Genomic DNA, 17320 nt, shown 5'->3' on the forward strand with positions numbered 1-17320 from the left:
GGGGCTTTTCCTTACATAGGCGCCACCACCCCCATCCCAATTTTTCACACTTACTCTCTGGTCACCCTATCTCCACTACAGTAAAATAGCCCTCATTATCCATGTTTTAATTTCTTTCCGCGGTGTCTTGGGCTTGGTTCAGTAACAGGGGAAGATGAGGGGACAGTGCTTCTCCGTGCTCTGTTATTTCATGCAGCTTCGTTGCTACCTATCCAGGTTTTCCAATCATCATCCTTTTTGGAGATAGCTGTCCTGGGAAATCTATACAGATGCTCAGTACACACTCTGCCAACTGTTGCATGAGGCCAGGATCATCCCAGATGTCCCTGTTTTTTGTCTCTCAGGGATGACAACCCTATGCAGCTCTCTGCTATTTCTCCCCCTCCCCCTTGCAAGAGCTGCAGCAAAGCTACAGGAAGGGCGGGGACCAGTTCCAATTCTGAACAAACACGAGTGCAGAGGAAAGTGAAAGTAAAGTTTGTTCTTTTTCACAGCAGCCATGTCAGCTATACACCCTGTACAGGAGCTCCGGGATGAGCTGGTTTGTCCCATCTGCCTGGGGTCCTTTAAAGACCCAGTGATTCTAGACTGTGGGCACAATTACTGCCAAGCCTGTATCACCGACTGCTGGGGGGCGTCGGGCACGGGACTTTGCCCCCAATGCAGGAAATCTCTCCCCGAGGGGGAGCTGAGGCCTAACAGGCAGCTGGAGGCGGTGGTGAACATAGCGAGAGGCCTAGAAGGAAAATGCAAGAAACATGAAGAAGTTTTCAAACTCTTCTGCAAAGAGGACCGGACCCTCCTCTGCAGGGTTTGCAGAGAGTCTCGAGAACACAAAGTTCACACAGTCATCCCCATCGAGGCAGCTGCAAAGGAGTGTAAGGTAGGAAATTTGGATAGAAATCAGAGACGGGGCTAGATTGATTTGGACACAACTCCGCCCTGCTTTGCACTTTGCTCAGTCATTTACATCAGAACAAAATGGGTGTAAAACACTGTTCGATCAGAATGGTAGCAATTGATATCCATTTTTCACACGTGTACATTACTTGTAGAAGGCCTAGGAATAGACAGTCTTTACCTCTCTAGGTCCCTTTTAATTCTTTCTACAGGCCTATTCTCTGAATGCTTTAATTTTATATTTATATATATATATATATATATATATATTTATTTTATTGCCTTATTTCCACCTCTGAGTTTTTCTACTTTATCCCGCCCCCCCCTTTTTCCCCTTCTCTCTCTCCCCCCCGCCACCTTAGTCCTTGTTCTTCCTAACCACAGTTGGTTGAAGAAAAACCCCTCCTTCCGGGGAGATTTTGGATAAAAAAATTCTAACCAAAAAAACCAAAAAATCCCACAAAAGTGTTAGTTTTTCAGTGAGAACATGCCAGTTTTCAAAAAGTTTAAACTTAATGGTTTTGTTTCTGATTTTCAAAACAAAAACAAAAGAATTTCAGTTTGATTTTTCCTGCAAAAAAAAGTTTTTTGAAAAGCCTCCCCTCCCCCAAAAAGTGGATGAATTTTTTTGGACCAGTTTTACTGTTAATTGTTTCCCCCTCCCCTTCAAACTGCACACTCCTTTGCTCCTGGCACTTGCCCCCACCCCCTTAATAGCTTCTCTCCCTCTTCTCATCCACAGGGAGAAACTCCCTACCAAAACCTAAAATGGCACCTATGCAAACAGCCCTCCCTTCTCCCCGGGAGTGAGTGCAGAAACTGTCTCTGTAGCCACCTCTCTCTGCTACCACTTCCTGTCTTTAATGAACACAGCTCCTTCCGCTTCAGCTGGGCTCTCTCATTATTCAGTCAGGGGATTTCTTACACCACCTGATTGCCCTCAGCTGAGCCTGTCTGGTTAATTGTCCCCTTTCTGAGCCTCCATTAATCCCTTTAAGGCAAGTGTGGGTTGAACAGCTCATCACAGGAAGCCCCCCTAATATTTCTAATGCACCCCCCCCAAAAAAACCCCACAACAGTACAAAACAAACAAACAACCTCTCTCACTTCCATGCTTTCTTTAGCCGTCATAAAGAAGTGTGGGGCACAAGCCTAATAAACATGGCCTTTCAAGGATTTGTTTTTTAAGGCTGATGGGTATTTCTAAGGGCACTTTTAAAGCTGACAATTTCTTTGGTATTGCTGCAGGAGCAGCTTCTGAGTCATCAGAATCATTTTCAATGTGTGAGAGACGAACGAGAGAGACGGGCAGCTGCTGAAGAAACGGAATATCAAACTCTACTGGTAAGCGTCCTCTCTTCATAGTCACCAGTGTTGACAACTAGTTCCTGTCATAGGATGTACCTCTAGGGCGCCCCTTTGGGGTAAGAGGGTGCATCTCTCATCCCAGATGTCCTTCCCTGGCTGTAGGAGTGGCTGTGGAGTCAGTGTGGGGTGCACACTCTGGCTGTATGTCTTAGGAAGGCAGCTTCCTCCCTTCTGTTTTTGTCCAAAATAAAAAAAGGCAAACAAAATAATCCTCCAGCCCATAAACCAGTCCAGGCTCCCCCCGCTGTTCCTCACAGGGAGGAAGGTAACTAGTCTCTGAAGTGGGGCTGGGCTCCTAACCCACTGTGTGTCCCCTCAGGGCTCTAATGACAGAACAAAGTAAAGATGGTCCCTCTCCCTCCCCAGAGGATCCAGGTGGCAGATGCTTTTCAGTAGCTCTCTGGGCTCTGTGGGGCTGAGGGGCTGTAGTTCTGCTTTCCGCTGGATGCCAGCATGGCCTACGAGCCCCCTTTGAAGGAGCAGCCCCTCTGCGGGTTCGACAGACCCCACAGGTGCGTGGGGTTGGGCTGCCCCTCCTTCCTCTCTGCATTTCAAAATGCTGTGCACCAAAACAACTCCCATTAAAGTCAATGGGAGCTGCTGGGTGCTCAGCACTTTTGAAAAATCGAACCTCTTAAAGCTTCTCTGTAAGATGGAGACAATAGCACTGCCCTACCTCCCAGCGGTTGTGTGAGGTGCTCAGGTGATGGGGCCCAGAGAAGCACCATAGCTAGCTTAATTATTTGGAAGCCTAAATAGCAATTAGTGTAAATCCAGGATTTAACAGCTACAAACCATTTGGAGCCAAAAGAGGGCGTGTAAGTTAGCAGAGAGGATTCCTCATCACAATCATTTTAAACACTCCCATTCACATCTTGCAATTTGCCATCACACAGGGAACTACCCCACTTGGGTGCAGCTGGGGTTGTGTTAGATTGACAGCAGTCACATGAACAATCCCCATTGTCAGCTCAGCCCTTCTCTGGCAGCTGGGTTTGGAGGCATGTTTCCTTCCCAGGGCAGCTGCTAAGTGATGAACTGGGTTTCCTCTTCTAGGCCTGACACACCTTGCAGGTGTGACAAGATGGGCTGCTGGAGCCCATAGGAGTTCCTTAACCCCTTTCTGGCCAGTGCGGGGTTTGTACACCCATGACAATATTATGGTTAATGTTATGTATGTATAATATATGCACATAATATTTAAATAATATTAAAGTCAAAACAAAACGCCTCAACCAACACTCTCAAAATGCACTTTTTCAGAATGTTTATTTCATGGGAAATTTTGAAATTTCGGCTTTTAGTTCCTATTCAGAATGGGATATTTTTGTTTGAAATGTCAGAATTTCCTGTGGAATATAAATTCCAGTTCCCAGGCAGCTGTACTAAATATAGACTTAGGGCTTGTCTACACTACTGCGTGGGACCGATCTAAGATACACAACTTCAGTTTCGTGAATAGCGTAGCTGACGCTGTACTTAGATCTACTTACCACGGTTTCTCATTCTGGTGGAGTACCAGAATCGACGGGAGAGCGCTCGACGGTCGATTTACTAGACGTGATAAATCGACCCCCACTGGATCGATCGCTGCGAGCTGATCCAGCCAGTAGTGTAGACAAGCCCTCAGTAGCCTAACTTTAAATTCTTACTTTTGAAAATCTTGGGACTGGGGATTTGGGGCCAGAGTATAGGTACATTTTTTCAAAAGTACCTTCAGTGGAAGATGGGGGGGCCTAATTAAGTGCTTTTTGAATTCCTTCTCTTTTGGATCTAGGGTCCCTAGAAAAATCTTGCAGCCAGTCACCCTATACTGAAAATTGTGTTTAGATACCTCCAAGTAAGACTGGCTCCAGTTTGACATGTAAGGGCCATAGGGCTGTGCTCACCAGCTGAGCATCTGCCCCACAGAGTTCTGCCCTGTGTTAACGGGGCTCAGTCGCTCACAGCTGAAATGCGGTTGCTACTGGGGAGGGGGACCTGGGAATCCTGCTTCACTTTATGTCATGGCCTTGTTTATATCTGTTCATGACAGAAACAGGCAGAACTCCAGAAGCAGGAGATTGTGTCTGAATTCAAGCAAGTGTGCCAGATTTTGAAGCAGGGAGAGCAACTCATGCGTAACCACCTGGAAGGCAGAATACAGGACCTTGTGAAGACAAGGAATAAAAATACCAACAGATGTTCTGAGGGGCTATTACATCTCGATAACCTGTTAGCTGAGATAAAACAGAAGTGGCAGCAGCCAGAGATTGAACTCCTCAAGGTAAGACAGGTCAAAAAAATTTCCAACAGTCAATGGGATTTAGGCTCATACGTGCTTAAATCACTTTTGAAAGAGACTTACATTCCTAAATCAGTTGGGTGTTGCAGTGCTGAGCCTAGCAATGCCTAAATACCTCTAAAAATCTCTGTCTCGGTCAATATTAGGGCCCCAATGTGCCGGGTGCTGCACAGACATACAGTGAGAGACAGTCCCTGCCCCAGCTGAGATCAGGGCCCTGTTGTGCCAGGAATAAGGTTGCCAAGTTTCTGACCGAACAAAACCAAACACCTTTGCCCTGGTCCTTCTCCGAGGCCCCATCCCACTCACTCCATCCCCCTTCCCTCCATTGCTCACTCTCACCCACCCTCACTCACTCGCTCATTTTCACTGGGCTGGGGAAGGTCCCTTTTCGACCGGGTGTTTGGTTGAAAACCGGACACCTGGCCACTCTTGCCGGGCGCTGCATGGACACACAGCGAGAGACGGTCCCTGCCCCAGCTGAGATCAGTATCCCGTTGTGCTGGGCGCTGCACAGACACACAGCGAGAGACAGTCCCTGCCCTGAAGAACTTACAGTATAACTAGCAAAGGTCAAGTGCAGGGAACTGTTGAGGGAACAAACTTGTACAGAAGTGTGCAGACTTTTCCAGTTGCCTAAAGCGTGTAGGCCTTTGATTTCATTGCAGCCCAACTGTTTACATGGTGTCTGATTTTGGCCCTGTGTGTACTATATACAGGACAAGCATGTGTCTGAGGTGCTCAGGTGCCATGACATTAAATGCAGTATAAAACTGTTACTGGATCTTTATATATTGCATCAAATTGTGACACACACACACACACCCATGAATAGAGCTAGTCTGATTCTATCCAACAGTCTCACACACTTACACATGAGCTGTTTTGATTCCAACCCGCAGTCAAACACACAGATACACTTTCCAGTTCTTTCTGTGAGCTTCTCCGGCCCTCTTCTCTTTCTCATCTGTTAAAATGATCAGCAATGAAATAGTCAGTGTTGACAAATTGTAATCATTAGGCTTCAGGGGCAACAACCAGTGAGACTAAAGAAGGGAGTTCTTTCCCCTCAGAGCTATTGTTTCAAACTCTCTGTAGTCCTCACTCCATTGGTCACACTTTTATCATCTTTAGAAAGGTTTTTAGCATCCACAAAGCCTGTAAATGTACTTTTTTTTTCTAATCAAGGCTGAGATTCTGCAGTATATGCATATGTCATGCGGGCCCCATTACTATATCAAGCAGACCAGATATTTGACAGCCCTGCCATAGCCATAGACAGACAGATGGAGTTAGACAGCTTTGATAAATGGTAGAGATGGTTGAATAAAAATGGGGGAGAGGGAGAACGGCATCATACATTTTTCCTTGATTTTGTTTTTTTAATATTTAAATTCAAAATATCAAATGTATTTCTCTCCTACTCCATGGTGGTAAAATAAGAGGGGGAAATCCTGCAAAAATTTCCCATGTCATCAAAAGGTCAAAATCTAAAAAAATTCAACTAGCTCTGACATAAACAGTAATAATAATTAATAACAACACCTGACTCTTGTATAGAGCTTTTCATTGGTAGGTCTCAAAGCACTTTCCAGAGGAAGGTCAGGATCACTATCGCTGGGGAAACCGAGGCACAGGGGAGAGCAAGTCACTTGCCGAAGATTCCCCAGCAGGGCACTGGCAAAGCTGGGAAGAGAACAGACCCACGCATGAAGTTTTCAAACATGCCCAACTTCCTATAGGAACCAAAATTTAAGGCAAAGTGAGTCCTCTGCCTAGGAGGGATATTAGGTTTGTGGCAGATGAGCTGAGTTTCTTTTTGTTTCCTTTTCCCTTTCTAGGACATTGACAGCACCTTAAGCAGGTATGTGTCTCCTTAATCAGCCTCATGCTTCATCACACTGGGAAAGGTTGCAAAGCCCAGCTGGAAATGTATAATGCCCCTCCTACCTCATCGTCCTAGTGGCTAAGAGGATGGAACAGGGAAAGCATCACAGGAATGTAAGAATTACCAGAGCAGATCAGACCAAGGGCATATCTAGCTCGGTATCCCATCTCCGACAGTGGCCAGTGCCCAAATAAATCTGTTAGTCTGTAAGGTGCCACCAGACTCCTCATTGTTTTTGTGGATATAGACTAACACGGCTACCACTCTGATACTTCAGAGAGAGATGCAAGTCTCCCCTAGTGGCCAGTTATGGGATAACCTGCCCCAGAGGAAGTTCCCTCCCTAACTGCTAGAGCAGGGGTGGGCAAACTTTTTGTGCGTAGCCCCGCACCCAGAGCGCTGCCCGTGCGGCGTTATGGCTCCGGGGGAAGGGGGACAACGGGAGGGGCCAGGCAGGACGGTCCCGCGAGACGTAGTTTGACCACCCCTGTGCTAGAGATTGGCTTGTCCTCCGAAGCATGAATCCTAGGAATGAAGATGCTGCTTAATGTGGCTTGAATAGTCTTATGATATGGGACAACAGGGGTGAACAGTCTGCTCAGTAAAGATCATCATCTTGAGCAACTGCAGGAGTGGCCCCGAACTGAGGAGAGGAGGCCCAGGCAGGGGCTGAGCCTGGGGGTCCCGGGTGAAGACTCCCCCTCATGTTCCATGTTCCTTTTAATTTCCAAGTTTACATTGTTAGATGCTGTAAATAACATACCGGGCCAGCATGCTCAGAGCTTGTGCTAGCCCCCGTGTCCTGTCTTCCCGCTGAGTGGATTCAGCAATTAGGACCGAGTATTCTGACAGGAACCTCGTTCTTTCTGTGTTAGGTGTGAGCAGGTGAAAGGTGAAGAGGAGGCACCTGTTGAGTCTTTGACTGAACTGGAGAGCAGAGTGCAGACTCTCTCTGAAAGCCAGAAAGTTCTATGTGATCTGCTGAAAAATTTTAGAGGTAAAGTTGTAACGGTAATGTTACTACTACTACTAATAATTAATGAAAGCTAAGTATACTTGAGGGGGAGGGGTCTTTGAATTTTAAAATATTTGCTAGGGTGGTTCCCAGTAGTGATCAGTGAGGGTTAGAATCCCAGTCACGCTCAAGTCCTGGTTAGGTATAAAGGAGGCGGGTGAAACTTCCCCTTGGGGAGGCTAGCCCTCTCCCCCGCCTCTTCCAACTGAGGCCACGCCCCCGCTCACTGCTCTCAGCGCCCCCCACCCCCGTCAGGAGCAGCGAGTTATATGGACCCATGGTACCCGTGCTCCAGCAATATTCAGAACCTGGGGCCCGGCTCCACCAATGTTCGGGGCCAAGTCTCTCCCCCGGCCCCACTTGCTGCCCCCTTGCGCCTCCCCCAGTGCGTCCCCCGCCTGCACCCTGGGCAGTGCATGGCTTGCCCCTCCAGCTCCCCGCTGCACTCCGCTCTGCCAGCTCCCGGCATCAACTGCCGCTGCAGGATCCTAGCGCCTCCCTCCTCCACTAGTGCCAGTGCTGACAAATTGTAATCATTAGGCTTCAGGGTCAACAATCAGTGAGACTAAAGAAGGGAGTTATTGTCCCTCAGAGCTTTTGTTTCAGGCTCTCTGTAGACCTCACTTCATTTCGGACCCTCCACCAGCACAGCGGGACCACAGTCACGGCTCCTGCCCCACGCTGGGCAAGGGGCAGCCCCATCCCCAGTGAGGCTATGGTGAGGGGCAGCAGCAGGGAAGGAGGTGCACACATAATGGCAGCCCCCCCCCGCCCTGGCACCCACCACAGAGGAGGTGAGGGGGCTTCCTGAACCTGAGAGGGGCCCTAGGAGCACGTGCAGTGACAGTGGTGTGAGGTGAATGTGCTGCTGAGAGGGACAGGGCTAGGGGGAGTCCTCCTCTCTGGCCCCAGCCCCTGGGCAGTTTGCCTGCACCCCAAACTCGCATCTCCAGCTCCATCCCAGAGTCCACACCCCCAGCCAGAGCCCCCCCCCCCCCCCCCCCCCACCCCCTGCCCCAGTCCAGAGTCCCCTCCTGCACCCTGAACCCCTCATCCCTGGCCCCACCCCGCAGCCCTCACCCCTGCATCCCAACCCTCTGCATAGGCCCCTCCCACACCCCAAACCCCTCATCCCCAGCCCCATTCCACCCCTTCCCTGTGGCCCCATCCCTACTCTGCCCACTGTCCCCATTCGGCCCCTTCCCCCACAGCCCTGCCCCTGTTCTGCCTCCACTCCACCTCTTCCCTCCCGAGGTTCCCCCCGCACTCTCTCCTTTCCATGCCCCCCCTCCAACCTCTTCCTATGGCTCTAGGGTGACCAGACATCCCAATTTTTATCGGGACTATCCCGATATTTGCTTGTTTGTCCCACGTCCCGACCTACCTTCGGTCGGGACGCGAATTGTCCCGATATTTTGCCTCTGCTCCGGCGCACAGGCGTAGGCCGGAGGGGGCGCACAGGCATAGCCCGGAGGGGGCTCGTGCCCCCCTGACTCCGCCACCTCCTTCCCCCATTGGATCCCTCCCCAAATCCCCGCCCTGGCCCTGCCTCTTCCCCAAGCATGCCGCATTCCTCCTCCTCCCCGCCCCTCCCAGGCTTGCACTGATCAGCTGTATGGCGGCGCAAGCGCTGGAAGGAGGGGGGAGGTGGTGAGGACAGGGAAATTGGGAGGTCGAAGCTGCTGTGTGCCTAGGTGAGGGCCCGTGACGCAAGGCAGAGCAGGCTATGGGAGCCCGGGGGGCCGCGGAGTGAGGGGCCGGGAGCTCAGTGAGGCAGCGGCGGCAGCAGCCATGTTGCAGGCGCTGGTTCCCCCGGAGACTCGGAAGTTCACCCGGGCGCTCAGCAAGCCGGGCATGGCAGCCGAGCTGCGGCAGAGCGTCTCTGAGGCGGTGCGGAGCTCCGTGTTTGTGGTAAGAGCCCAGCTGGGCAGGGACTGCAGATACTAACCCCCACCCCACCCCCCAGCTCTGGTTGGGCGGCTGCGGGGACAGTGCCCGTCTCTTCCCACACAGGGGGCCGGGGCGCATCCCCGCTGGGGTGAGCGGGAGCCGATCGCCTCCCCCGCCACCAGGGAGCTCTCTCCGCCGGGCACCAGGGCCTGTTGCTGCCGCTGAGCTCCCCGCATCAATAGGGCTCCGACGCCTGCGGCGGGAGGGAGCTGCTCGGCTGTCACGTTGTGGGGCTTGCCCCCGGCTCGTGGTGGGGCACACCGCGCGCGCCTCCTGTTGGGCCACGGCTCTCTGGCCCGGGCTGTGTCGTCGATGCAGCCCGGTGGAGAGCCAGCCAGGGACGCTCCCTGTGTGGGTGGGGGGCGCGGCGGGGCTCTCCGCCGGCACAGCGCTGGGAGTCACCGCCGCGCTCCTCAGTGAGGCTGCAAACTTCCAGTCACAGCGCGTTTCCGTAGCGCTGTGCGTTGCGTGGAAGTCTGTGGGTGTGTCTGAAGAATTGGTACAAAAGGAGGTGTGATGGCACTTTGTGTGCCCTCCTCACTACGGTAACGCATGTGCTGGGTCGTTCCTCTTTATCTGTTTTCTGAAATCTTCCTAACCCCGGAATTAGACCCAGATGTATCACTGGAGACGGAGCAGAGGCAAACTGGTGCGGGGTGGGGCGTGGAGCTCCGGCTGCGTTTTTTTTCCTCTCCACCCCCCCGCGTCCCGATATTTCACCTGTGTGATCTGGTCACCCTATATGACTCTGAGACCAGAAAAGCCCTGAGGCCACGGCAAGTAGTGAGAGCTCCTCCAGCCTGGGGCCATGGCGGGGGATTTTCCATAGGCCCCAAATCTGCCACTCCTCCCCCCCGCCCTCCCATCTTATCAGTTACCTTCCAGGTCCAATTTTTCCAACTAAGCCACATTTTTTCAAGGCCTTCCCACCACTGCTAACATGACCTGCACTTCACACAAACTGCAAAGCATGGATTTGCTTTAGCCAAGCTATTTTAACCCTTTATATACTGATCTAATCCTACAGTGGGCAGCCCCTGCATAAACCCAAAATATAGGCAGTGCAAAGGTAGTTTAACGCTCAATACCCATCCTCCCTCCAACACAGAAACAGAATAATTGGCCCTCATGAGCCTATTTTAACAATATTATGCCACATCAATGAACAGAGCTTGAAGTCTTCCTCATTTATTATTAACATTTATATTCTAGTAACTCCTAGAGGCCAACCAGGTCAGGGACCCTTTGTGTCAGTGACAGTCCCTGCTCCAGAAAACTTACTGTTAAAATATTGCACAAACTATGGTTTTGATTCTCAGTCTTTCTCTTTTTGGCTCCAGAATTGGCTCCGGAATTGGGTCTTCTTGAAAACCTCTCATCTGAGGTTCAAAGACAAGTGAGTGGTGAAGACCCAACGGAGGATGTGCCTGACAACCTTAAACAAGAGGACACTTCTGTTTGCCTGCTGAACTGTGAGGTATTGTATTCTGTGGCCGTTCAGGGAGGTAGGTGCCGGGAATGGGCTTTAGTGGTCATCAGAAAGTCTAGAGCAGATCCACAGTAGGTGTAAATGGGTGTAACTCAATTGAAGACAAATGGATTGAAGTCAGGGGAGTTACTGTGGTCTACACCAGTTGAGATCTGGCCCTTTGAGTCCACTAGGGACATCACTAGTGTAAATCGATTCTCTGTGGCAGGTGATAAAAGTACTACAGGTGGAATCTAACTATGTCAATGATATGCTTGCAGTAGGGGGAGGGATAGCTCAGTGGTTTGAGCATTGGTCTGCTAAACCCAGGGATGTGAGTTCAAACCTTGAGAGGGCTACTTAGGGATCTGGGGCAAAATTGGTCCTGATAGTGAAGGCAGGGGGCTGGACTTGATGACCTTTCAAGGTCCCTTCCAGTTCTATGAGATAGGTATATCTCCATATATTATTATTAGGGCCGAGTGAAAGTCAGTATTTCTGTTTGATAGTTCCACATTTGTTTTCATCTTGAATCAGGATGAAAAGTCAAAATATCCAATTTTTTTCACTGAATGGAAAGTTCTGAAAAATTTTGATTTGGAAATGTCCAAACGTTTCATTTCTGGTCAGTTTCGATATTAAACTGCATCTGCCACTGACTGCAGTGCCTCATGGGAACTGTAGTTTGTGTTCTTCACGTCCCCATTCTCCCTTATGGGGCTGGTCCCCTTTTTGGACTACATCTGATGATGCACCATGTGGCTCAGTCAGCGGGGGGAATGCAGTGCATCATGGGACATGTAGTCCAACCAAGGTGCCTGGCCCATAGGAGAGAAAGTGGGCAAGAGGCACCTTAACTACAACTCCCATGAGGCATCAGAGCATGGTAGGCACATGCTGTTTAATTTCAAACAGACTTGAAACAAAATGTTTTGATTCAATTCACCAAACTGAAGTGTTTCAATTTGGGTCAAACCAACCCAAGACAAAATATTTCATTTTGATTTTCTCAATAGAAAAAAATCAAAAATTTTCACCAAAATTGAAATATAATGTCGATAGAAAATTCCTGACCAAAGATACCAAACCATGTGTAATTTCTTGTAACAATCGACCTGTGAACTGAGATGCAGATCACAAGGGACCTCCATGGGGTGACTTGTGTTCTTTTCTTTCTAGGATGGTGAATACAACTCAGACAGGTAAGTGTCTTCTCCTTTCTGTCACACTTCACTACAGGGCAGATACAATGCTTGTTGAAGTCAGTGTGGTTTATGTCCCTCCCCTGCGCTGCTGAGTCTTGGACACACAGCTGGCCTTAACCTTCTCATAGAATCATTGAATCATAGAATATCAGGGTTGGAAGGGACCTCAGGAGGTTCTAGTCCAACCCCCTGCTCAAAGCAGGACCAAATCCCAACTAAATCATTTTAGAGTGAACAGTTTTTCAGCATCCCACATATTTTGCTTTGACTGCATGAAACAGAACATAGAACTGGTTGAAAAACAACTGGTTAAAATTGTGTGTATGTGGGGAGTGGGTGGGAATTTCTGTTTGTTTGGGGTGTTTTTTTTGTTAGAATTCCAAGCAAAATTTTTATCTAAACATTTAAATATTTTTTGCCCAGCTCAAAATGAAAAAAAAAATGGGGGGGGGGAAATCAATTCTCCCCACCCCCCATTACACATCTGAATTCTCAACCATCTCTCACACTATAACAAGTAACTGGAATGTATCTACATATTTTTTCTCCACAGTTGTGAGGAACAAGTAGTTGTCCCTACTCTCAAACAGAATAATTCAACTGACTCCATAAATGTTGAGCCAGAGGAAGCCATAGGTAAAGGGAGATATTTGGGGTATTTTGGTACTAAATTGTTATGCTGAAAGCTACTAATGGGTGCCATCAGGTGAGACTTTGATCCAAAGACAATCACAGACCTTGTTAAAGCCAGTGGATTTGCCAAGCACTCTCCTTCAGGCTCAACAAAAGGCGCATAAAGAGAGATGCAGAGTTGTAGGCATTACCCATGGGATTAGGCACATGGCACTTGCCCAGCTGAGTTATGTGGGCTGAGGTCTTCCCTGGTTGCAAATGTAGGGGCTAGTAAGTATATTTATTGTAGCCTGGGTGTGCTGGCAGCAGGAAGCTTGGACAAGCATATGTGAGAGTTATCCTGAGAGGAAGCAGAGAGACAGAGCTTTTTGGGCACAAAGTTCACTGGAAGGGCAGACATGGGGATTTCTGAGAAAGGAGAATGGCTAAATGTGCTGGGGGGGAGGGAGTGGTGTGGCGGGAAAAGGACAGAGTTCCCTCCCTCGCCCCGGAAGGTAATATGAGGCATGGAGAGCGTGGTGGCCCTGGGCTGGGTGCAGGGATTGCTGGGCAGAGGAGACACATGGGGCATTCACATGTCCTCCCCTTTAGATTGTGCCCTCCCCCCCCAGTTTGGGGAGGCACAAGTCATCATCACTCCAAGCCTGTGAATATTGGTATACCACTCAGGCCAAAGGAACAACCATATTTACTGATGATGTCAAATATGACATTTCACAGGTATAAGGACTAAGGAGAGAGCAATTAGTAGTTTAGTTCAGTACCTCCTTGCCCCTCTAATTAGTCTGTGCAGGGCCTATCAGCTTCCCCCCCCCACACACACACACACTTCACTAACAGCTGGGTCAGGATTGGAGAGGCTGATATGTGCACAAATAGTTAAATATGTGCTTTACAAATTTTTGTTTTGTTGAAAATTCAGTGTCTGATCCTGTTCCAGACATCTCATTCATGAATAGCAGTGTTACCTTAAATCTGCTTCACAATGAGCAGGTGGTACATCATAGCACAGGTAAGCCCTTTTCTTCTGTATATTTCACAGTTTTAATGATTTATTTTTTATTATTGTAATTGTCTCCCCTGCTCCAAGTCAGCAGTGGGTTTTGAACTTTGGCTCTTCAGGACTTAGACCCCCGTCCAGCAAAACACTCAAGCACATGCTTAACGTTAGGCTTGGCAGAATTTGATTTTTGTTTTTTTTATAATTGTGATGGATGATATCGATTGTTTATTTTTAAGCATTTATTTTTATTGATTTTAAATTTTCATGGTTGCTGGAAATTATGAGACTGTCAGACAATTATTGAATGACAGTAGACATTGAAACCCCCAAAGTTAAAGCTTTATAAACCATTAAAACACAAATTGTCAAAATATGCAAAGTAAATATCCTTAAATCACCAAATCATGCCTGTTTTTACTATTCATTCGCTAGCCCATTTGCAACGAGCCTAATTCAGATGTCTAAATCACTGGATTTTTTACTCCAATACGTAAATTCTCATGCAGCATTTTTCTTACTTTCCAAGGGGAATGCAACACACACACTGCCAGATTGTTATATCAGCATGGCAGTCTGTTAGAAATCCAGCTCCTGATGTGCCCCGAATCTCTTTCCAGTTAGCAGAGTTCAACTGTCCAAGGCACTTTTTATATCACCAGGGTTTTTGTAGCTCATCTCCTGCTCATGTAGCATCGCTCTGTCCCTCAGGCATCATCCCTTGTGTGCTTTCCAAAGTCACTCACTATTGTTACTGCTGCCACTGACCACCAGGGGTGTCTCTCAGCACCACAAGGGATGGCAGAACGTCTGGTAGCTCAGAGTTCAGCTCTGACAAGCATCTATAAATTCAAGGGTGAGATTTTCAAAAGGGATTTGTGCTCCTAACTCCCAGGTGCTTTTGAAAATCCCAGCCCAATTATCTGAATTATCCAGACTTTGGAAGTCTCTCTCCCAGAGCCCCATCTCCTCTGACATTGGACCACACTCCTCCTATAGGCTCTGCAACCTTCCTGTCCCAGATGCACCCCTGAAGATCTGGGAGGAGGGTCATGCCTGCCAGTGGCATTCATGAAAATGCCGAGTGGGTTAAAGACTCCTGAGCCCACAGTGATGCTCTACAGAAGGTCGAAGTGGGTGGGGAATGGTCAGAACTCCACCTCTGCAAGGGGAGACGGGAGACTGTCCCAATTTCAAAGCAGGGTGACTTCTAGAAACGGATCAAGCTTCATGGTGGTGGTGTCTTAATTTAGTGAGGCTGGTTTGTCCATCTCTTCTGCTTCAGAGCTAAAGGCAGCCTCTAAATAATGGGATCAGGAGGGAATTGTCCCTGGGAGCGCACTGCTTCATATCTCCTACTGCAGGGTTCTTGCCCTTTCCTCTGAAGCAGCTGGTGTCGGCCATAGTCAGAGACAGGACAGCAGACGAGATGGACCCAATGGTCTGATCCAGTCTGACAAGTCCTATGTTCCTGTTGCCAGTAACCCATCCTCACCTCTAGGGCAGCCCAGTGAGTACTGATGGCTTCTTCTTTTATAGGTAATTGGTTTGACTCCAAGTTCAGAAGATGTGATGCATGGAAAATCATAGCTGCTGTCATAGCTACAGTTCTACTTGCAGTTATCCTTACCGCAGTGATTGTCTGGTCAGGTGAGTGTGTAACCCATCTCTGTGCTTTCCGTTCAGACCTAGAACTGTCCTAATGACGTGCCCTGTCCTCTCTGGTTTCACGCACATTAGCTGCAGTTACAATGCCACAGCCTTGCTGTTGGGCCTCCTGCTCCTTCTATTGCCAGTCCAGCCAGAACAGAGCCTCAAAGGGTTAAACATGCACAGTTAGTGCAATATAGACCCCTGGTCTGATCCAGTCTGTGCCCTGCCTCTGTGAAGTCCTCCTCTTGCATCTTATGGTTACATCAAGGCAGTGGTGACACCTAGTGATTGATTGTATACACTGCATGCATCTTAAATCAGGGGTGTCAAACTCATTGGGAGAAGAGAGCCACATTTTTAATTATGGTCTATAGCTGGTATCCCAATGATGTCAGTGGTATGTTTGAACAGAGATCAAGGTAGAATCTGGCCTTCTTTTTTTTTTTTTTTTTACTAACTAGACTCTTAATTATTCTTATTATGTATTGCTTAGTCAGTCACTTACTGTTACATTCAGCATGACAGAATTGGGGGACTTGCTCTTCTTTGGGACTCTGCTATTCCTGCTCTTTGTTGCTTTTCCTCTCCCATCCTCGTTTCTCTGTTTCTCTTCCCCTTCTCTGTGGTTATTTTTCTGCTCCCTTCTTCACTCTGCATTTCCTTCCTAGGGGCAGTTCTTTAATCAAAACCCCCAGGAGTTTCACTCCCCCATCTTTCCTATCATATAGCCTCTGAAATGACAATTAAATAGTTAATGCTCGTTTTTAACATGTCCTCATGTGGGTTTAGAAAGAACACTGCAATGAGATAAATTGACTTGGAGGGCAATTCACACCACTCAGAGCAATTGGCTCAGGCTCTCTGCAGATTCAGGCAGTGTTGCTGTGGTGGTTACACTCAGGGCAGCTTCTCCCCTCTCAGATCTGCTGTCTCAAGCTCTATAAACTCAGGCAGATGTTGCAGCATGGATTGGCTTGGGTCACATTTGGAAGGCTTTCTTTGCTACCATGAAGGCTAGAATGTGATATATTTAAAAAGGTCAAAGCTGAATGTCTACAGGGAGGGGCAGTGTTGTCTAGTGGATAGAGCACTGGACTGGTCTCAAGAGCCCTGGGTTCTATTCCTAGCTCTGCCACTGTCCTGCTGTGGTGATCTAGGTCAAGTCACCACCCCTATCGGTGCCTCAGTTTCCCCATCCGTGAAATGAGGATAATGATACTGACCTCTTCTGTCACGCACTTTGAGAGTAGGTATTCTTATTAGCATGTTCACTGTACAGCTGTTTTATTGCTGATGCTTTTAATTCCTTGCAGCAGACATCAGATGTTCTGAAACCTATGTCTGAAGGGTTTTGGCCCTCTGATTCCCAGCAGATACAGAGGTGGGGTGGGAGAAGAAAGAGATGCTCTTACACCTTTTTACTTTTCAGTGTCAAAGGCCAGTGTGACTCCTCCAGACAGTCGTGCCACCTGCTGCCCTGAAAAGTGGATCGGGTACGAAGGAAAATGTTACCTTTTCTCTGAGGATGAAGCAGACTGGACTTCAAGCCAACATTTCTGCTCTTCCCCTGGTGCCTCCTTGGCTTGGCTTGACACCCCGCAGGAAAAGGTGATAAAATAAAAAAAAAAAAAAAAAAAGAGAGAGAGAGAGAGATTAAAGTATCTCAGCCCAGGAGAAAAAGAATAGTACCCTTCAAAACAGGGTGAAGCCATTTCTGAATTCAAAATAAAAAATTACATTTATTTGAATTGTAGCAGTGAACCTCAACTGAGATCAGGGCCCCGTTGTGCCGGGTACTGCACAGACACACAGGGAGAGACAGTCCCTGCCCCAGCTGAGATCAGGGCCCCGTTGTGCCGGGTGCTGCCCAGACACACAGGGAGAGACAGTCCCTGACCCAGCTGAGATCAGGGCCCCGTTGTGCCAGACGCTGCCCAGACACACAGCGAGAGACAG

The 17320-nt window shown here is 48.6% G+C and overlaps 1 protein-coding gene across 1 annotated transcript in view; it reads left to right on the forward strand.

Moving 5' to 3' along the window:
* Positions 1-499: 499 nt before the first annotated feature.
* The window catches only part of LOC112125215 (zinc finger protein RFP-like), an 18037-nt gene continuing 1216 nt past the window's right edge, over positions 500-17320 (forward strand). Inside the window, exons 1-10 of the mRNA XM_024223653.1 lie at positions 500-883; positions 2149-2244; positions 4304-4534; positions 6394-6416; positions 7316-7437; positions 10746-10882; positions 12053-12075; positions 12632-12714; positions 15251-15361; positions 16794-16972. Coding sequence (XP_024079421.1) covers positions 500-883; positions 2149-2244; positions 4304-4534; positions 6394-6416; positions 7316-7437; positions 10746-10882; positions 12053-12075; positions 12632-12714; positions 15251-15361; positions 16794-16972 — 1389 coding nt within the window. The remainder of the gene's footprint in view (positions 884-2148; positions 2245-4303; positions 4535-6393; positions 6417-7315; positions 7438-10745; positions 10883-12052; positions 12076-12631; positions 12715-15250; positions 15362-16793; positions 16973-17320) is intronic.

The sequence above is a fragment of the Terrapene carolina genome, unplaced genomic scaffold (genome assembly GCF_002925995.2).
Source record: "Terrapene carolina triunguis isolate 2854851 unplaced genomic scaffold, T_m_triunguis-2.0 Scaffold29529, whole genome shotgun sequence".
NCBI classification, from domain to species: domain Eukaryota; kingdom Metazoa; phylum Chordata; order Testudines; family Emydidae; genus Terrapene; species Terrapene triunguis.